At 36.5% G+C, this 22,161-nt stretch overlaps 1 protein-coding gene across 4 annotated transcripts in view; it reads right to left on the minus strand.

Moving 5' to 3' along the window:
• polq (polymerase (DNA directed), theta) overlaps positions 1–20,765 on the minus strand; it is a 56,497-nt gene extending 35,732 nt beyond the window's left edge. For 2 of the 4 annotated variants that reach the window (XM_088342745.1, XM_088342743.1), the window contains exons 1-18: positions 20,533–20,765; positions 19,825–19,894; positions 19,505–19,728; positions 19,220–19,431; positions 16,575–16,751; positions 15,349–15,479; positions 15,114–15,270; positions 13,580–13,691; positions 12,878–13,079; positions 11,272–11,413; positions 10,392–10,538; positions 7,648–7,860; positions 5,445–5,587; positions 5,191–5,368; positions 4,986–5,128; positions 3,520–3,713; positions 2,286–2,410; positions 1,971–2,214 (exon numbers count right to left, since the gene is read on the minus strand). In XM_088342745.1, the coding sequence (XP_088198871.1) occupies positions 1,971–2,214; positions 2,286–2,410; positions 3,520–3,713; positions 4,986–5,128; positions 5,191–5,368; positions 5,445–5,587; positions 7,648–7,860; positions 10,392–10,538; positions 11,272–11,413; positions 12,878–13,079; positions 13,580–13,691; positions 15,114–15,270; positions 15,349–15,479; positions 16,575–16,751; positions 19,220–19,431; positions 19,505–19,728; positions 19,825–19,894; positions 20,533–20,600 (2,882 nt within the window). In that variant the 5' untranslated portion in view covers positions 20,601–20,765. The remainder of the gene's footprint in view (positions 1–1,970; positions 2,215–2,285; positions 2,411–3,519; positions 3,714–4,985; positions 5,129–5,190; positions 5,369–5,444; positions 5,588–7,647; positions 7,861–10,391; positions 10,539–11,271; positions 11,414–12,877; positions 13,080–13,579; positions 13,692–15,113; positions 15,271–15,348; positions 15,480–16,574; positions 16,752–19,219; positions 19,432–19,504; positions 19,729–19,824; positions 19,895–20,532) is intronic. The other 2 variants (XM_088342744.1, XM_088342746.1) reach the window with 2 other exon arrangements.
• Positions 20,766–22,161: the final 1,396 nt, after the last annotated feature.

A 22,161-nucleotide genomic window follows, 5' to 3' on the forward strand; every position in this document is an offset into this window, starting at 1 on the left:
GAGGCTACAGACGAGTAAAAATGTTGATCACGGGCCCTTATGGGCCCTCGGGATGCATTTTGGCCTGGGCTACCTGGTGTCCATGAGATCCATGTTGGTGACCCATGCTACAAACACTATTACAGCAGGTCAAATAATAATTATTTGACTGCATAATAATAAGAATAATATAAATAATGATGATAATAATAATAATAATAATAATAATAATGATGATGGCCTTGTGTCTTTATGAAAGGATTATACTTTACTGGTCGAGTCTAGTTTAGTCCTATTTCTAATTACAACCTGTTAATAACCCAATAATAACATAGTTGTCACGTAGTCATAATGTAACAGTTGTTACATCAGAAAAGGTTGAATTAAATATAATATAGTTATTACATTAAACTAGATTGTACGGTATATGTACTAATAAACACATTTCGGAATACACAAAGTAGTACCGTCATAAATAAAGTTTCGAAGGTTTAACTCCGGAATCAACTCATAACTTAGCTTTATTTTAACCCTTTGGTTTATAGTAAAGGTGTCCAAACTACAGTCTGTTGGCCATTTAAGGGCAACTGGCTATTTTCCAGCAGCTGCCCCATATACTTGAAATGTATTAAATTTAATAAAATAGTTTAAATAAGTAGAGATTCAAATGCAATTATTACATTATTTCTTAAAATGTATTATCAACACTTTTCTGTCTGGGATCCTCTCAGAGGGAAGAGTTTACTTCTGCCTAAAACCTTATACTTTGACAGTATTATATACTAGAGACCAACTATCGGTTGGCCCGACTATCGACCCCAATATTTGGGAATTTAACGGAAATTGTAATCTGAATTTTTATTTATTCGTAGAGATAATTATTTTTGCCCCTCCTCTCCTTGCTACCCACCCCGCGCCTTCTGATTGGATAAGCGACCGAGGTGGAGACAACGAATTAAAAGATTTCCGGACTCCACACACCAAAGACTGCAAACAGCAACATCTCTGTTAACTCTTGAGTCCCAACATGGCTGCAAATCAAGCCGCTGATAATATAGAAATCTTGCGGTAGAAAAGTGTGTGCGTGATTAAGAGATAGCGTTAAAAGTGTAGTTAACTTGTTTTAGGGAAGCAAGTTCAGGTGGAGCCTGATATATTAGCTCTTATCATAACATTAAGTTCGTCAATCAATCATGTGTGTCTGTGATTGAGAGAAAGCATAAAACGCACGCTAAAGTGGAAGGCTGAGTGATTATCTGTTACTATAACATTAGTTTGTCAATCTGGCTCTTAAACAGCAGCGCTCACACTTTTCAATTGGCGAGTTCCGTTGAAATTTCCTTTTTGCACTTTTTGTTTAAAGTTAATTTAAGTCATGTTGGCTGTATTGTGATTTTTATTTATCTATCATAAAAACATCCGTGACCTATTTGAGTTTTTATGTCCCTTTTTACGAGTTGCTGCTAAGCTTAATTTTATGTCCTGCACTTGGAAGGGGGATTACCTCATGTGCGGTCCCTTCTCAAAGTTTCTTCATTTTCCTCATATTGAGGTTTTTGAGTCTTTCCTTGCCCTCATGTAGGTTTTAGATGAGGGGATGGTGTAATAATAGTCTGCTTGCAATAATCTGTGTTCTGTGTATCCGTTTCAGACTCTTTGTGATTAAGAGCTATATAAATAAACATGACTTGATTTAGGTGACAGATTAGTCATGTTAGTTGTTTTGAAATGCTAATTTATTTAGTTTTATAGATTTCAAAAAGTTTTACTTGAATTTACAACAAATATCCTTTGTTTCTTTTTGCATTATTCAGCAAATAAATATCGGCTCCAAATATCGGTTATAGGCCACCGCCAAATACTAATAACCGGAATCTGTATCAGTCCTGAAAAACCCATATCATCCGATCCCTAGAGTCTAATAAAGAAAAAAAACAATTAGCATGTTTGCACAAACTCTGGACATTTCCCACACACTCCCACCTGCCTACCTCTTAAAAGGAACCGCGTTCCTCAGAGCTTTTTCCACATCGCCGACCGAAGCCCTGGCAAGTTCAGCCACGGTGCAAAGACCTCGAGCGTAGAGTGCCCGGGCCCTGGTCGCAGTCAGGAGGGAAACCCTCACCAGGTCAACCAACTCACGTTGAATGCCGAAACTCAACCTGGTCTGGTACTGGGACAGCAGAAGCTCCAAATTGCCCCAGCCCAGACGCTTGCAGAACACAGTCACCATACCTGAGGGACGGATGAAGAAGATTTGAAGTTCTGAATATGAGGTGAGCACATTTTGAGTTTGAGGAGGGAACCTGCGTATGTGGCTGCTGACTGTTGGAGGGACTGCAACTGTCCACGAGTGCAGTTGTATTTGGAAGCCACTGCTCCCAAAGGGACCTCCTTCACCAGGTCCTGCAGCACCAAAGTGGTGAAGAACCTGTGAAAGCACACCATAGATGTGTGTTTTGTTCGGGCGTATGTGCCAAACACGTGGATCAGGCCCACACAGGGTTTTAATTTGGCCTGAAATAATACACTGAGAGAAGCACAAGAGAAAAAGACTTAGTTTGAGATATGTTCACTGTAGCTGTCTTCCTTCATGATTGTTTCTTTTAAGCTTTCTTTCTCTCTTTCCCACTCTCTCATTTCTCTTTTCCTCTTTCTCTCCCTCTCTATCGCTATTTCTTCTCTTACTCTCTTTCCGTCTCTCTCTTTCTTCCCTCTCACCTCTATTTCTTCTCCCTCTTTTTTTCTCTTTCTTCTCTTTTGTGGTTTGCATTAATCTGTGGTCTGTGCAGGGAATTTAGATTCTTTGTGATTAAGGGCTATATAAATAAACATGACTTTCCCTGTCTTTCTCTTCATCTGTTTCTAATTTCTTTCTCCCTGTCTGTATTTGTTTTCTATTTCTTCTGTTTTTTCTCTTTAATTCTTCCTATCTCTCTTCCCTGTCTCTCTGTACTTCTCTTTCAGTTTCTTTCTCCCTTTCTTTTTCTTTCTCTCTATTACGCTCTCTTTCAAACTCTGTCTTTTTTCTCTTTCTCTCTCATTCTCTTTAATGCTCCCACTCTCTTTTTGTTCCTCTCCCTCCCGCTCTTTCCCTCTCTAATCTACTAATCTGGCCCCTGGATCTCATCAACCCTGGGGGCCTTGCCACCTAGGATCTTTTTGACCACCTCAATGACTTTAACCCCAGAGCCCACCTGAGAGTCGCCAGGCTCTGCTTCCTCAGAGTGTAGATCGGATAGGCAAACTCCCATGCACCTTTGAGGACCCTGCAGAGTGTGTAGAGCTGGTCCACTGATCCAAGGCCCAGACGAAAAACAGTGTTCCTCTTAAATCCAAGACTATTCTGCTTATTTTAATGATTCTCCCCTTAATTTTTTTCAAGAAACAAGATAAAATATCCAAAAATAAAAGAAAAACATTACTTAAAATTCACTACGTTTTCTGACATTGTATTACTAATTTGTTTTCTGCAGTCAATTGAGTCCATCGCAGGATATAACTACAATCTCTGATTTTATCATTGAATATCAAGAGCACCTTTTGTGAATTGCCATTTGTCTGCGTTGCATCTCAGTCTTGGCCACGATCTTTCCGCCAACTGATCGGGCCAAGAAACCTTCCTGGATGCCGACCAACTCCGCCACTCGCTTCATGGATGACGACAGCTGCTCCCACAAACAGAAGAACTGATACCAGTCGATTGTTGTCCACTCAGCGTACAACGGAGTGATCTGGTGGGTAAATTGTTTTATTCACATTAAAACATTTACATGTATACATGAATTTTCACTGCTGAAGAACACATCTAAATCTATCTAAATGTTATCTAAACTTATGTATAAATACCAATTTGTGTGTGTGTGTCCAGTGTTTTCGTTTGCCCGCGTCCCTGCGTCCTAGACGCATCATTTTTGCTGGGGACGCATAGTCTCAAATCAACGTGCGTCCCCGGGACGCAACCTTTTTGCCACAAAATTGTCATTATTACCCGATTACTTTTTTTTTTAAACAGAGATTTACTGCACTCCAAACTTTTCGTCAGGCAGATCTGCCATTGTTGTTTTGGTCTCGCAGTTCGAGTTTTCGTCTGCACGCCGATCTCGGCCAACGAGATCTCGTTGTGTAGTGAAAGGAAGTCTGTCTTTTTTTAGAGAACCGGCTTTTTTGGCACAACTCATTAAAAAGAACCGGCTCTCAAACGGCTCACTTTCTTTGATGATTGATATTACGAATTATGTTGTATAGAGAAGTTAAGAAACCCATACTGTGGAGAATTGGTGCCCGATTGCAACACAGACGTGTCATTTTTGTTGCCGTCATTGGTGGTTGTCGCTGCAAAGGACCAAATTACATTCGCTTGCCATTGTCTCTTGGGGATTAAAGGAAGCTTCAGCCGAAATCTAATCGAGATTGCAATATGACATACAGCAATTGCTTAATCGCAAACCACTGCATTTTTTTCATTTATAGACAGCAACCCTAACAAAGCTCCCCAGAAGAGGGCACTGTTTACTTAACTTTAACTCAATGAACAATCGGGTAGTATCACGATCCAACACATACCCAAAGTAAATTGAATGCTGTGTTGAACAGTTTGGAGAATCTGGAAGGTTTTGGTCTCTTTTGAAAGTTAACATTCTGAGGTTTTGTCCACAATCGAAATAATCACTGCAAGTGCTATCAACATGAAGTAATCAAAGTTGGAACACACAATTGTAATACTGGTCTGAAAGATCGCAATTAAAATTCTTGCACAAAATTGTGAAGCCCTGCTGTTCAACCTCTCGTTTTGGTCTTGAAGGACATCATAAATGTTTCCATATGTCACCATGGTGGTTTGTATTAAGAGCGCAGCTCACCGTTCTTCTTGGTGCTGCTACGATAAAATAAAAGAGAAGCCTCACCGTATTTAAAACTGCAGTGTTTAAAATATAGCAAAGAAGTAGAGGCTTATAGTTTGGAATTCACGTTATATATTTATAAACTTTTATTCAAATCAATACCAGATAGAGGATATGCAGATCGTTTTCCAGCACAAATCCCTTCATAGCTCTTTGTAGATCTGCAAAAATTCCTAGCGCCTCGGTAGGTGAGAGGGAGGACGACAGAGTGGCACCGCCGAGTAGAGTGGGACAGTATTGCTCTGCTGTGAATGGACAAAAATCCATTTTCAAGGACAAGACAAGCTAAGTAATTAAAGCTAATTACCTTGTCTGTCCTTTTGTACACTGATAAACTCGTTTTCCATCAACCAATCAACGCAGGCCTCAATCGCTCCCTTGTTGCTCTCTCCCTTGTTATCAGACTTTCCGCTTGCAGCCAAGAGAGAACATGAGGCATATAAGCTAACGTCTTGTGGAGTGCTGGCAACCCCTCCCACAATGATCTGCAAGAAAGAAGAAGTGATGCAATAATGTATGACCTGAAAATGTCACCAATCTTGTGAATGTCCTCAAACCAACTTCCAAAATGGCTCGCAGCATGCTAGTGGTGACACCTTCCCCCTCTCTTTTCGCCAAGCAGCTCTTGATTGGCTGCAGATGACCAGTGAGGAGACTGATGCCCTTTTGACGCTCCGTCTCCTTACACACTAGTATGCTCTCACCTGGAACGGGAGAAAACTCTTCATAATTCAAGATTACATTTTTACAGTCACTTTCTCCCTTTGCCCAATGAGAAAAGAAAAATTAATAAAATAATCAATTAACCTATATTTTTTCTAATTCAAATGTGTTCATTGTATGTGTATATATATATATATATATATATATATATATATATATATATATATCATCTCACTTCTTTCAACTTTACACATCAAAAGATTTGTTAAAATAAAAAAACAATTCATGTATTTTTAACTAAAATAAGAAAAACACTACTTAAATTGCGCAAAATTATTTGCACATTGTACAAATATATGAATAAATAAATACAAAACTTTGGGCAGATATTTTTGCTCATTTTAAGTATTTTTAAGTATGGTCACTTTCTCCTTCATACCCAGCTTTTTGGCTCATTTAAAAACTCTTTTGTAATATAATATAAGATTTATTTCATTTGTTTGAAAAAAACAGGATTAAAAAAATATATGCACAATTATATAAGCAAAATTATGTTTTTATGATTTGTTTGGTTATTTTACTACGCTTTTCCTTGTTATGAAATGAAATTAAATGATCTATATGTAAATGCTTTTCAAGTCAATGACTTCCCAAAGCGCTTTACAATGTGCTCCACATTTCCCAGTAGGCTAACCTGCTTATTGGGGGTATTAGGGGTTCAGTGTCTGACCCAAGGACTCTTCGACATGTAACACGGACGAGCCGGGATTCGAACTGGGATCCCTTGATCCCAAGACGAGCGCTCTACCTCCTGAGCTACTGCCGCCCAGTACTGTTAAAAATATATAAAAAAAAGGAATGTGTTCAAGATAGGATAATTTCGCTTATTTTAAGAATCTGATTTTGATGTAATTGAAAAAAGAAATGTAAACAATTTTAACGGAAGGAAAACTATTTTTGAAACCCCCAAAAAAAGAGGCATTTTTTATTATTATTGTTTATTTATTTATTTATTTTTCTAATTTTGGGAGAAAATATTTCTAAAAATTATCAAAGTAATGCACCATCTGCAAGATAATATTAATTTATTTATTCAAGATTATATTGTATTTATTTAATCAGAAAAAAACAAATTCAACATATTAACACAAGATAAAATGTACTAAAATGAACAATATTATATTTCTTTTTAAATGCTTTGCTTAGCTATTATTTTTTATGTTTTGCTGGAAATATTTCTAAAAAAAGAAAATGATCCACCATCCACCAAAAGATTTTTACAATTATTTTAAAAATCTTTCTTCATTTTAATTCAATTGAAAAGACAAGATTAAATATCTTAACATAGAACAAATTATATACAAGTATATGAGTATAATTTGTAGAATATTATTTTTACATATTTCTGCTCATTTTAACTATTTTTTTCTAATTTTAGAAAAAAATATTTCTTTAAAAAAAGGAAGACGATTCACCATGCAATATAATTTCACATATTTTAAGAATGTTTTATTTAATTGAGAAAAAAAGAAAAATATACCTAAAGAAAATATACTTATATGAGCATAATATTTTACATTGTTTTACTTAACTATTTTTTCTCATTTTGGTCAAAATATTTCTTAAAAGAGGCAAAATGATCCCCTTTGTGTGAGATAATATAATTTTGCTTATTTAAATCTTTTATTTAAGACTTTATTGAAAAAAAAAAGATAAACAATTTTAACATAAGTAAAAATATACTTAAAGGTACACTGTGTCCTGTTTGACCACTGGAAGGAACAGTAGCGTCTAATGCAAACAAAAACCAGAGCCGAATGAACACAGTGTAGCAGCAGGGTGCCAGACAAACATGGCGGTGACTACTAGGAATGGATTCTGCTTTGTGAAAGAAATACAAATTCATAAATTCTATGAATATTTATTGATATTTAAACTTGTATGACAGTTCGTGTATTTTTGCCTATTATTCAAATGAATGTTTTTTTTTTTGACTGAATCAAGGGTTTTTGTACAGCGAGCAGGCACTAAATATTACACAGTGTCCCTTTAAAAAAGTAATTTCCCTTTTGTTTTGTTTTTTTTAGAAAACTTGTCCTACCGACGGTGTCCACTCCTTTCCTCCCCGCTCGTCCAGCCATCTGTTTGTAGGTGAGGGGGTCCAGCAGGTGCCCGTTGAATGTCGGGGTTCGGATGATAACTCTGCGAGCAGGTAGGTTTACACCTGACGAGAGTGTAGATGTGGCAACCAAGACCCTCACCAAACCCTGACGGAAAGCTCCCTCCAAAACGTCCCGTTCGTCAAATGTCAGACCTGGATTACACGGGAATAAGTACATTAGAATGATCACCATGGATTATGAAACTCCAGTAGATCAAATGAAAAGATTACTATCTGGGTCTCATTTAACTTAGATCAGGGGGCAGGAACCATATTGACTCATTGAGCGGGTGTGGTTCTGGGGTCATTTTATGCTTAAATTAGCAATTACTACTAATGTGATCAAGCTAGTATACTATGATTACTGTGAAATATTTTAACATGTTTATTAACCATATTATCAAAATGACAAATAGTATTGGTTCCTTCTATAAATTAGCATAACGGAGTGGATATGTTATGTTTTTCCCATTCAGTAAGCCATAATAAAACATCTATGAATGTTGATGAAAGAATGGAACTTACTTTTCTTCTCCTTGAATGTTTTCCCTTCAAAAATATTGTTACATCAGAATCATGTAACCAAATTGATAGCCAACAGATTTTTTCGATAAGAGGACAGTTCACACTAGCACACAACATATTTTAAAGATTTCAAACAGGGAAAAATACACTAATAACTGAAAATGACAATAGGTGAGGAATATTATGATTAAAGCAAAACAGAAATCATTAAAAATCAAGAATGTATTAGATTTTTCTCACTAATGTTTTTCACAGAAGTCAATCAAACATGACCGGGGACATTCAATTTTTGTATACTTGCACTCCAATCAGAGTAATTTATTTAAAAATAATTTATCCTTAACATGTGGCAGTGTGTCCTATGGTAGAGGGCAGTTAAGCATACATGAAAATCTTTGAAAAATTAAGTATAAGCCAAATTTTGCACAAAAGATACTATTTAATGTCAATGGGATTCAAATGGCACCAAATAACAGCAATGGCCCATAAATGTTTTTGGAGAGCGCCTTCTCTTTTAAGACAAAATTCAACAAAACCACCAAACCCGATCTCCAGACAAAAGCAAATTCTTCAGCACATTTTATTTTACTGTGTGACTCTTTTGATGATTTGATAATATTTATGAAACAATAATCGGGCATGAAACTAGGTCAAGGCATAAAAAGGTGAGAAGGGTGTGGAGGAAATACCGTATGGACGCTGCCCGACCTACGAACGAGTTAGGTTCCGGACGACGGTTCGTAAATTGAATTTGCTTGTATAAGCAACATGTATTGTTTTGTACTAAAAAATAAACATTTAATAAAATAGTATGCTCTATAAAGATAAATAAAGTGAGGTTTTACTTACTTTTGGGACTTACAAGAGGTCCTCCTTCGTGGTAAAAAGTGGCCCGAAAAAAGCTCTCCGACCATTTTCTCAACGCATCAAGCCTTCTTGATACACTTTCATTTAAAAAGAAACGGCTCGCCTGTTCTTTACACTTTACACCAACAATATTGAATGGATGCACGAGATATTAAACAATAAAAACGTTCTTAGCGCGCTAGCGATACAGTACACGTTGTTATGATTACACGCAAACCAGGAACTAGAAGCCGGATTTCTTCTTTAGTGTTGATGCTGGGTGACCTCTCATATCGCCACGCGGCGGAAAGAAGCACTACAGTACCATCCTCTACTCAGAAAAAGGTGCACACAATACAAAATCTAACTTGCAGTAATGTCCGGATATTTTTCGACATCCCGAAAAAAAACAAGATCGTATCTACAGTTTTGCGTAAGTCGAATGTTCGTAAATAGAGGAGCGTCTGTATTTATTTGTGAATAACCGCATCCCAAGATTTTAATAAAAAAATGACGATGGATCTTTGTTTTACTTTTCCTCAGTTCAAACTAAGCAATGAAAGTGAAAATATGCAGCCATGATTCAAATAATTTATTGACAACTATGAAGGGAATACCGACCTAAAATTTACAATGTATTTATTTAATGTCCTTCAATGTCGGATTCATCATCAGATACGCCAAAAAGTTGTTTCCCTCGTCATGCTTTTTTTGCGTTTATTTATATCCTTCAGGATGACGTTTTCTTCATTCTCTAACTTTTGTCTCTGGTACCATGAATAAAAATAGAGTGATATTGACACTTGACGCATTACACACGAATAAATGAGTACCTCTTGCCCATGCGAAACTAAACTGATTTTAATCCAAATGCACCACCTCTAACGCCCAATCCACTCCGGGGAATCTTACAATAACACCCCCCCCAACCTCAAAATATTTTCGCCACGGACGTACGTAACACTTTTTAGAGTATTTACAGTTTCTACAGTCTGTGGATTTTCATCATAAAGTGTCTCAACAACGAACGTATAACGATTAATGAGCTTCCATATCAAAGATTCCCTAGAGACGTACAGCCAAAACGGGATCTGTGGTGTAACACCGTGACCGTAAACCTTAGTTGAAACTTTGCCCTACTATATATATATTTTGGACCGAACTACGACCTTAATGCATTCACATACACTAAGTATGGAAACTCACAGACACGTTTACTGTTGCTCTTATTTTATCTACAAACCAGATGTACTCATGAAGAGTCATATCTAGCTCGAGATCCATACGTTCCCAAACCCTGATTTTGATTTTACCGGCATGATGGAAGGCCACGCCACAAGGCACAGCACGACGCAGGATGGGGTCCAGTCCTGCCGGAGTCCGACTCAACTGAGCTAACACGTCTGCTAGCCCTTCCTGGTCCAAGCACACTGGCTGGGGTTCAGAGTCGTCCTCACATTCTGAGAATTTTTTTTACAAGAAATATAATGAATGAAGTGGTTCGAGCTTTTTTTTACAATCTAATTAAATCCTGGGCTGCTTTAAACAATTTTATGTTGAAGTTTAAATCTGTTATAAAAGATACTGTATTTTAAAATATATTCTGTAACAGGACACCGTAACTGCTCTGGAGAGCTCCTTCAGTGACATGCTGCTTTACCCCAAGTGTGTGAAGGAGCGGTTCCGCGAGTCCTTCCTTCTTGCAGCAGTCAGACTATATAATAAGCAGTGCTCCAGACTGCACACCCTCCATAACTTTGCATATTTGCACATTACTGGCCGCTTTACTTCAACTATTTTGCACACCTGCCATTGGAAATATTCTTTTTTTTTTAAATTCTTTATATTTCTAAATCCTTGTTTATACTGTTGATATTCTTGCTGTTGTCTTACTGCTGTAACAAAATACATTTCCCCATTGTGGGACGAATAAAGGATTATCTTATCTTATTAACACAGTGGTGGGTCATTTTGTCTTAAGAAAACAGGAGGGTTAAGCTTATTCAACCGAAGTTAATGTTTTATCCTGATTAAAGGGGCTCAAGTAATAACATAAAGCTTATTCAACTCAATAAAACTCTTACATTGACATATTGACCGGTTACCATCGAATGAAGCGATACATTAACAAAGGCTGGTATCTGCATCGATACCTGGAATATATAATCGTCTATCGCTAAATTAAAACCATACCTGAGCGTTGGAGGTTGTAGAACTCTCTGGCGATACTGTCGGCCAGCTTCTCACACCAGTTCTTGGAGGGGCAGAACAGCAACACGGAATGTCCTTCCCGCACAGTCTCGTAACACAAACTCACTATGTGCTCGTCATCGCCCTTAAAGGGAAGACAGTGCACAATATTTAGTGCCGCCTAGTAGTAAAAAAAACTTTTATTCAGTCAAAACAACAACATTGATTTGAATACTAGGCAAAAACTATACTATTATACAATGTTAATTTTTATGAAAACCAAATCATAGGTCGAAAAATTTGTATTTTTTTACAAAGTGGAATACAAATTAAAAACATGGTTTTCGTTTAATTAGACAACAGTGCCGTCCAGTGGTTCAAATATTACAAACTAGGGCTTTAATGTATGTATGGTAGAGGCAAGTACAAATTTTATCCGAGGTCACATATGACCTAGGCCAGGAGTGAGCAAACTTTTTGAGCCCCGGGCCGCAATGAGTTCATAAAAAAATATTGTTAAGTGGCCGGACCAGGCAGAAAAAAAAAAAAAGATTACATTTTTTTACTGCCTGCCGATACAGAGTCTCATTTCGATTACATTGGAAATGAATAAGGAAAAAAGATATGCAATTTGTATTAAATGTTAATGGAGACATTTAAATGAACATACAATATTGTATCTTGTATTTGTTTATGAATCGACCATGACCAAATTCGTTTTGAAAAAAAAAAAAAACAACCTCATAACTTTTTAAAATGCTTAAGAATTACAAATATAGAAAAATGCACAAAGATAACTCGAGTACACAATGCAGCACAACTCGAGTACACAATGCAGCACACAATGTCAAATGAAAAATATTCTATAGAGGAGGGATCTACTAAAGAACACTGGGGACAAAAGAGGCACCAAAACAACTACAAATTTTTATCAATAGAATTTTCATTTTGCTTTATCTTTTTGTTCAGATGGCTGTTTTAAAAATGTTGGCCTTCATTTTGTAGTTTGCACATCTAATGGTAAATGGTCGGTATTTATATAAGGCTTTTCAAGTTACTGATGACCGCCCAAAATGCTTTTACAATGTGCTTCACACTTATCCCTTTCACAAACACACACCGATAGTGACGACAGCCATGCAACATGGGGACAAAAGCGGCACCATAACACAATTTTTTTTAGTTCCCTTAAAAAAAGAAAAAGTTTTCACTTTTGGTGCAGCATCAAAAACAACATGGCAGGCTGTAATTTGCCTACCCCTGACCAAGGCTAATTACACTAAGTACAAAACATTTTAATAGAAAACGCAAAATAATTTTACAACGCTCCATACTTTTGTTAGTTCACTTATACAGTCATTAACTCCATCACACACATAAGACAGGAAACAAATTAAGAAATTTGAGAGTTAGTGTGAGACTTATTGATAAAATTTAGGAACTTTTCAATGCCTTTCATATTTTTAACACCTTTCAGGAACCCTGAAACCTGATCTGTAATAGTTAAACGGATGCCATTTCCTGATTCGGCAGTGCAGATATACCCTATACCCGTTGTAAAAATCTAAAAAAAAGTAAAAAAAAATGTTGGCCCGTGATAATTTCTTACCTTTATTTGGAGCGCTGGAGCGAATTGTCGAACCACAGAGAGGTTATTGTCGTAGATGCTGCAGCCCACCTTTAGGTGCTCCTGCAGCGGTACCGGCCTGTAGTCTGTCTGATAAAGTTCAGCATCTAACCACTTGGCCAGGAGGGACAAGTTGGGCAAAGTGGCGCTCATTCCTATGATCTGCACCCCGGCAGAAAGCAACCTGTCAAAGGAACACAAGCCTCTACTTTCAGATCACAACCCTGCGCTTATTTGTACTCTTTTTGTTGCCCAAATAAGAGCCACAATATGCATGTTACATCCTGGTGTTATATCGAATCCCCAAAAGTAAAATGACATAAAAAATCGATTTCTTTATTCCATTTCCTTAATTTTATAGATGAAACAAACTGTAATTCAATAATACGGTAAGGAAGTTAAACTAGAGGCAATATCTTAAAACAAAATAGTCAGTTGGTGCATTATTATCCACATTATGTGCAACTTAGTCAGTTTGATAGTCTGGTAATATAATTAGCATAGATACAAACAACATGTGTTACAGTCATTAAGAGACTTATATAAGACATTAACGTTTTTTGCGGCAACAGACAAATTGTTTTTTGGCCTTATGTGGCTCCGTCAACCTTTAGGGTTGTTATCCCCTAAATTAAGCGATACAAATCCTAAGATTACCATGAAGCGTAATGCCATGACACAAACCCGGTGGTATTATTCCGCTGTGCGATGTAGCGAATTTTCGTCAAGAGGAGTTCGAGTAGATATCCTCTTCCGGAGTCTCCAACCATGTGCAACTCGTCCACCACGACCATGCCTAGAGACCACAAAATTTGAATTAAATTGTCTTTACTGTCATTGTAACACGTACTGTACATTGTTTGCAATGAGATTAGTCATGGAGCTCCAGGATAAACACATTATAATATATATATTATCATCGTCAAATATAAGAAACAATAGTTCTTTGGTGTGTAGCTGTAATGTATTAATTAAAATCCTTTACTCAACACGAAGACCAGCAGATTTTTCTTTTTACAATTAAAGTACGTTACATTGGAAAAACTGAATTGCCTCCAATTAAAATTCTGTTTGTGAAATGCTGCTAGTAGTGCAGAATTGTGGTCCCTTCTTAAGGTTTTTTCATTTTCATCATGTTGAGGTTTTTGAGTTTTTCCTTGCCCTCGTGTAGGTTTTAGATCAGGGGATGATGTAATAATAGTCTGTGGTTTGCAATAATCTGTGGTATGTGCAGCCTTTTGAGACTCTTTGTGATTAAGGGCTATACAATTAAACATGACTTAACTTAACTGTGAAAATTATTAATTAAATAGATAAATATTTATCTGGAAATAAATCAAAAATCCATAACTCAATGACAATAAAGACTATTCTATTCTATTGTATAGCTAATGAAATATCAGGCAGAAAATAAGAACACTGCTTGATATTGAAATGCTTTTATGCATTTTTTTGTATTTATTTCCCCATTTATTTTTATATTTTTAGAATCAGTATTTCATTGTCTTTTATTTTCATATTTCTTTTACATGTATTTGTTTATGTCCTGCTTTTTAATCTCCTAATAGTATTTCATTTTTTAATCTAGATTTTACATCCATGTTTATTTTTATTTTATCTATTTGTTAATTTATTTTAATTTCGGAGGTTTTGCGCCACTACAAAAATACACATACATGGACAGTTATCAAAATAATAAATCATAAAATATAAAGATGTTAAGTTGTGACGTATTGTTATGTTTTTATGGTTTCCTGAAATGTTGTGTCTTTATTTCTTGTATTTTTGCCAAGGAACTACAAATGTGAGATTCAGATTCAAGATTGTCTGTATTGTCATTAACATAAAATGCCAATGACATTTTCTTTGCAACTGCGGTGTACAGTGTTTGTAAAAGAAGTTTAGAACAGGATTCAATAAAACAAAAAAATATGTATGTACAAAAAGGAAACGACTATGTACATACAGTGTATATTCTACTGTTGTATATGTACAACACGGTACGGCTGAGTAGAAAACGTCTGTTGTTCTGTGGCTAACAGCCTATAAGTCATGGGTCGGGAACCTATTTGATCCAAATAGCCATGAAAGCAAAAATATTTAGATTTGTTTTCATGAGAAAGCCACACCATATTTTTTAGGACAAAATTAAACAATACCGCCATTATATAAATCTACATGGGCCCATTTGAAAGAAATGATCAAATAAACCTGTTACCTAAAACATTCATGTTGCCTTCCTCGATTAATCTGTTAACAAGAGAGTTGGCTTTCTCAATGGTGCAGACAGCCACGTCCACGGCATTCAAACCGCCGGCAGCCGACGTGCTTCCCATGAAGCCGTCCACACGCACACCAGCTTCTTCAAACACGCTCTGCAAAAGCCCACAAAAATCCATGAAGCGCACTACTTGCACATAATTATTTTCCTTAACCTGCCTGTGAGTCTTCACCTCAAGATAGTGCTTCTTCTCTTTGGCCACAGATACAAATGGCAAAATCAAAAGAGCTTTTTTTTTCGTCTCCAGCACACGCTTTAGCATCAGCAGTTCGGACACCAGCGTCTTCCCAGCACTTGTTGGAGCTGAAAAAAAAAAAATTATATAATTAAAACCACCACGGATGGGCAATTAATCGATTATTTAATTCATTTATAAGTGCGGCCTGTGAAGTAGGAAAAATTTTAATTCAAAATGTGCTCATTCCTTAAATTGACGGTAGGTATGTACCTGTATATGTTTTATTTGAATTAGAGCTGGGCGATATGCAAATTAATTAAATAATTTCATTTACTCAATTCTGAACGATCACAAATTTGAAACAAAACAATAAATTTCACGCAACACACAATTATTTAAACAGTTCAATTACCAAAAAGCATCCGGAGCAAAAATACAGAGAAAAACAGTTCAGGGTATCCCTTGTCCACTGCCCAAAGATTTCTGGGATAGGCTCCAGCACCCCCGCGGCCCTAATGAGGATAAACGGCACTAAAAATGAATGTATGGATGGATGATGCAGTTATCGAAGGATGGTGGTCTCAGACTCACTGTATTGTCATTATAAAAATTTTGACAAACAAATTAAGTATTGGGTCTGCAACTGGCTGGCAACCAGTTCAGGGTGTCTACTGCCCAAAGTCAGCTGGAATGGGCTCCAGCACCCCGCGACACTAATGAGGATAAGCGGCTCAGATAATGGATGGATGGAAAGTAAGTATTGATTGATAAAGTCAAACTCTAGTATTTCTATCACTTATTTTTAGAAACATGTTTACTGACGCTGAATGATGTAATTTTAATTGTAAACAAAAAATATTTTTATTAATGGTCATTCTGGAAGGAGGATTACCTCATGTGTGGCCCCTTCTCAAGGCAATTTCCTCATGCTAAGATTTTTGAGTTCTTCCTTGTCCTCATGAAGGTTTTAGAGCAAAAGATGGTGTAATAATAGTTTGTAGTCTGTACAGCCCTTTTGGACTTCTTGTGATTAAGAGCTATACAAATAAACATAACTTGACTTGACATATTGGTACAAAAAAAATATGGTAACTATTATGTACTCCAAAAACAAGTGTTCTGTGCAAGGTTTATTGTTGAAAACACATTTAATCACCCTGACTGACTAATAAAAATATAAATTTTATTATTGAGCCATGTGGTCTATGTCAGCGCCTTACCAGAGTAGACCAGGTTACCACCTTGCAGAACCCGGCGAAGACTGAGACATTGAGCCTGCCAGTCAAACATACGTGTTACTTTGTGTTTGCGGTAACACTCCAAGACCGGCAATGGTAAACCCCAACTGGATAACGACAGCTTGTCCAATTGTGCGTCAGGAAGACACAAAGCTGAGCCTAAAAACACACAGTAAAATTAATAGTTGAGTAAGAAATGAAATAAAAAGGGCAACAGAATATAATATTCGATGCCACGAGACTCATCACAGCAAAAAATATGACGGCTTGCAAGGACAACTGAGAAGAGACAAGGTCGACAAATTGCTGGCGAGTCTGAGAAAACAGCAGTCAACTGTCACCAAGAGCCGAGAAGTCATAGAAGCAGCAGTAAAAGCCAGCTATCTAATTGCTAGCGAAATGGCATTAGCATCAAGGCCGAATTCCGATGGTGACTATGTTAAACAATGCTTGTTGGAGGCAGCTAGCTGAACTTGTATGTCCTGAGAAGGGACAAGCTTTTGCCAATATTAGCCTGATGAGGAATACCATAGTAGACAAGATTGCAGCATTACTGTGGGAGTTTGAAAAACATTTTCAGTTATTTGGTGAACCTGAGACAGAATTTTCAGTTTTTCGCTCACCTTTAACAGTTCAAGCTTCTGATCTGCCAGTTGAAATCCAACTAGAAACAATTGATTTGCATTGTGATGCAGATTTGAAGGGCAAATTTGCCTCCGCAGGTCTGGAAATATTTTATCATCCACAACCAGGGTACTCCTAATTAACAGCCCTGGCTGCTAAAACCTTGTGCATGTTTGGAACAATCTACCTTTGTGAATAAATCTTCTCAGTAATGAATACCAATGAAACAAAAATGCGTTCAAAGCTCACAATCACTTAAATGACATTCTGAAAGTGTCAGCTAGTCAGGACGTGACACCTGGTATTGATGCACTTGTACAGGCCAAAAGATGCCAAATATCAGGAACAAGAACAAGTCCAGATGAGACTAACTTCTTTAAAATGCTGCCTTAGAATGAATAATACAGCTCTGTGAATATTAATCCTTACTGTAGTGATTCAAAAAAAGGGCAATTTAATGTTAGTCAGCAGCTTCACTACATAAAAGTATGGTGGAATTCTCCTGTTCATGCTACTCCATACATTTTCAGTATGTTTTGTGTGTACATTTCATATATTAAGTTTACATACACATTTACAGGAGAGGAATAAGTTCTTGTTTACACATTTAACATCAATCTACTTAGTTTGTAGGCAGGGATTAAATATAGATTTTATAGGCATTTGTGCAAATGGTTTAAAAATGTCTTTCTTTATAAATATAATTTAATCTTAAAGTGCATTACTATATTCCGATACCAATTTATTGTTAAAGTTTATTGTCTTTGTAGAATCATTGGGATCAGTTGCAAATATGTGAATGATAAAAGTAAATTGCACATTTGTACATGAAATGAAATGTTTTGTAATAGGAATGTGCATTAAATATCCTCATTTTTGTAATGTTCTTGTGTTTCTTGCCCTAAACCATATCTTCTGTGAATTCAACGTTTCTTTTCACTGCTTCATGTTTGACACCCAACTCTACTTCTGCAAACCAAATACGAAACCCTCACCCCTTCCCTCACTTCCTGCCTATCTAAAACAAATCATGGTTCACCGTCAACTTCTTAAATCTAAACAGCAATAAAACTCAATTTCTTCTAATTAGCACCAAATCAACCCTCTTTAAAGTTGATTTCTCTCTCTCTCTCTCTCTCTCTCTCTCTCTCTCTCTCGACATTTCCTTTGTTTTTTTACTCCCCTCAGGTCAAGAGCTTGGGTGTCATCGGCACCCACAATAAAAACATTGAAATAACATAAAAGGTTTATAGTGAGTACTACTTATGCATAGCATAATTATACTGAAAAAAACAAATGTAAAGTAAAAATGAAATGTTGTATTGGAAAGACTTGAACTGGTAGAGCGGAGTAGCGGGGGATGCAGAGGGTGATCAAAAAACTAAAACTTCCATTTGTGATGATTGTAATGCCTTTGGTTTCCTTGCTTTAATCACCTCATTATTCTTAATATTTGTCCCTATATGTGATTGGTTTTGCTCCAATTGTTATCATGTGTTTGCTTCTCCTTTTAGCATCTCTTCAGCCTTAAAACCCATAACAAATTAATAAAGTACAAAAATTACAGTATTGTGTCACCGACAAAGCCTTAATGAAGCACACGATACTCTGAAGTGAATAAAGAAATAGAAAGGCATTTTGGGAGTTAGTTCCGCCAATAGCATAGCAGCATTTGCATGGTGCCATACTTAAAACCAATGCTAGACCAGCATCTCATATAATGTCGGCCAATAACAGACAGGCTTCTTGGAGACGTAATCTTACATATGCACAAACACCACAAAATCTGAACATTTTGGGCACGTGAAAAATGTTGTTGATGTCTTACAGTGCCAAAAATGCTGTAAAAAGGGGCCTAAAAACACATTGTATTCCACATTGTTAAGTGAAAACGGCGTAAGGTGGGCCCCTAAGGGATTGTACTGTCTTTGGGTCGACTTCAGTGATGAAATTACACAACAAAGAAGCCCGTATCATAAATGAAATGATTTCTGCCCGCTTACCTGGTTGGGGTAAAGTGTCACTAAGATTACAGCTGCCGCTGGGAACCGTCAACACAGAGGCCGATTCATTTTGTAGCAATTTGGACTTCTTTACAGCAGCAGCAATATGAGTGGGGCTGAACAAAATGTATTCCCCAGAAACACCTGGAGACAGACCTGCTTTTGAATTCTCAACTTTGTTTTTATCCATGTTACATGAGGAAATCATCTGCCTATTGAAAAAAAGAGACCAACAGTGAAAAGCACCAAAAGGAGATAACATTTCATGTTAAGATTAATACTCACAATGTGAATGTTTCAGCAGAATCTGGTACTGGATCATTGCTTTTGTGACTCACTTGAGGTTGTTGTGATTCTGCAAAGTCCTCGCCAAATAGAAGCCGCTGAGCGAGGTCTTTATGTTTAGATCTCCTAGACGAATTCGAGCAATTAGTCCGAGGATTGACTCTCTGCATTACATTCAGGATCTCATCATCCAGAACCAGGGTAGACTCACCAGGCCAAACACCCTAGCAATAGGCACATAAAAGTAGTATATTTAGTGCCATTTTAGGTTGTGTTACAAGACAAATATAGTATATACTGTACATACATGTCCAACTCACCATTGTGGCAGGTCTGTCGGACAGAGAATTGCTTGTACTTATCAAGTTGTCACTGGGAACTGGCTGATCTCTGAAATGTTGTATTGCCCCAGTTCATTAGCTTTTTTTGCCACAAAAATATATTAATGATGTAGATTTTTGCTGCCATCTGATTTAAAAAAATATATCTGTGAGATTTGTTTTTATTTGTTCATTATCTATAATCGGCCCTCAGCTGTTTATTAAATGAGTGTTTTTCAACCAGTGTGCCATGAGACCAAGGATCCAAGTTGATCTTTGCAAAAACATGCCATTATTCTGTCTATTTGTTTTGCTTCTAGGGATCAGACAAGTAGTTGAAGATATTTTTTGCTCATTTTAACAATAATTTTTGTTATTGTTCTAAAAAAAATCTAATGAGCCATATTGACCCCAAATGATAACAAAAACTTATAACTGTCAATTAAGGCAACAGGGTAATTTAAAATGAACAAAAAAAAACATTAAACTGGTCCCGTGAATTAATTTTTTAAACATGTTTGAAAGATATTTTTAATCTAAAAAAAAGTGGTTCTTTGTCTGAAATAAAGGCGAGAAACGTATACTTGCATTCGTGTAAAAAAAATAATCTCCCAAATTCATTTTTAGGTTTTTTAATTTTTATTTATTTATTTTTTTATTTTTACATAAAAGCGAGGATAGCTTAACACGCTCCAAAATAAAACTTACATTTTCTTCTTCTTGATCTTGTGCTGTCCCATGTAACATTTCCTCTTCTGAGGACCAGGAGCACTCATGTTGTGCTAACTTTGACAGCTTTGCCGTTAACAGGTCGGTTCATAAACTTTTGTTTAACGGCTTGAAAACAACATCACCGTTCTAAAAAATAAACAGTTCATCATTCTTATGATCATCAATAGAAAACATAAAGACGTTACAACGAAATCAAATGTTCCGCTGCAATGGCTTTCGGTGTTACAAAGAAAACAGTTCGATAGGAACTAATGTTGCCGAGTAATTGTTCCAGATGATTATATATACAGTACTGTAAATGTGTATATTGTATATGTTGGTCCTCCTATCAGTTCAGAAGCAAAGATAGAATCAAAGCGTTAGGGTTTCAGAGTTAGGTTTGAGGGTTGGGGTTTAGGGTTAGGAGGTTTGCAGTTAGGGTTAGATTAGGGGATTCAATTAAAAGACAAAAATCACTGTGCAATTCACATCCTGTATTGTAAACGTAAATGATAACACCAATTAAAAACATTAAAATCTCACCCAAAAGTATCAATTGAATTGGGCCATGTTTCACCAATAAACACTAACACAAAAAAAATATTTATTTTATTATTATATTATCAGACTATTATAACACCATCCCCTGATCTAAAACCTACACGAGGGCAAGGAACAATTCAAAAACCTCGACATGAGGAAAATGAAGAAACCTTGTGAAGGGAATATTTGTTTATATGGATTCATTCTTGGAGCCCTATTTTGTTTTCATTCTGAAAAGCACACAACATTGTAAAAATACTACAAAAACTCTTTTTGACTCAAAAGACCACGAGAGAAAGCCAAAGCTACATCAATCGCAAATGCAGGATAGTGGCTGAGCAATATTAAAGATCAGTAGTGAGCAAACTACGGCCAGATGGCCACATGCGGCCCATCAGGCTTTTTTGTCCAACTTGCTAAAAAAATGCTCAAAGTAAGACCATTTATAGAATAGAAAATTAAAAACTGATAAGAATTTTTTTGTTGCAAACTTTTTCCACGTTGTCCCTTTGTGTGTCTACAACAAAAATACTACCACAGAAACACACCAAAAATACTACAAAATTGCTACAAAACTAAATATCGAATTTGTTGCTTAAAACAGGGACTTACATGATTATTTTGTTTTCATTCTGAAGAGAAAAAAACTATAAAAAAAAACACTACCAAGATACTACTGCATACCTGTTAACCTCCACAGCTCCATGCCCATACAAATTGTCGTATTTCCCGTACAAAATACCAAAAAAATCGTACACCATATTTTATTTTTTTGAATGATGCATGATGGGAAATCCCCAGGCGGAAGACGCATGCGCACATTAGCATCAAACCGCTCGCTTTGTTTGCAACGAAAAAAAATGATACCGAGATAGAGGCTTCCGCAGCGAACTCCTTTGACTTGATTGATTTGCCGTTTCGTGGTAGTCGGTGTATACCGGATGGTACCCATCATTGACAAATTTGTGTTTTTCCGTACAGATTTCCTTGTACGTCATACTCGTCTTAAAATGCGTAAAAAACGTATTTTGTACGGCAAAAACGTACATGTTGACAAGTATGCTACTGTATCAATACTATACA

Source organism: Urocampus carinirostris, chromosome 8 (assembly GCF_059441175.1).
Source record: "Urocampus carinirostris isolate Australia breed hairy pipefish chromosome 8, RoL_Ucar_1.0, whole genome shotgun sequence".
NCBI lineage: Eukaryota > Metazoa > Chordata > Actinopteri > Syngnathiformes > Syngnathidae > Urocampus > Urocampus carinirostris.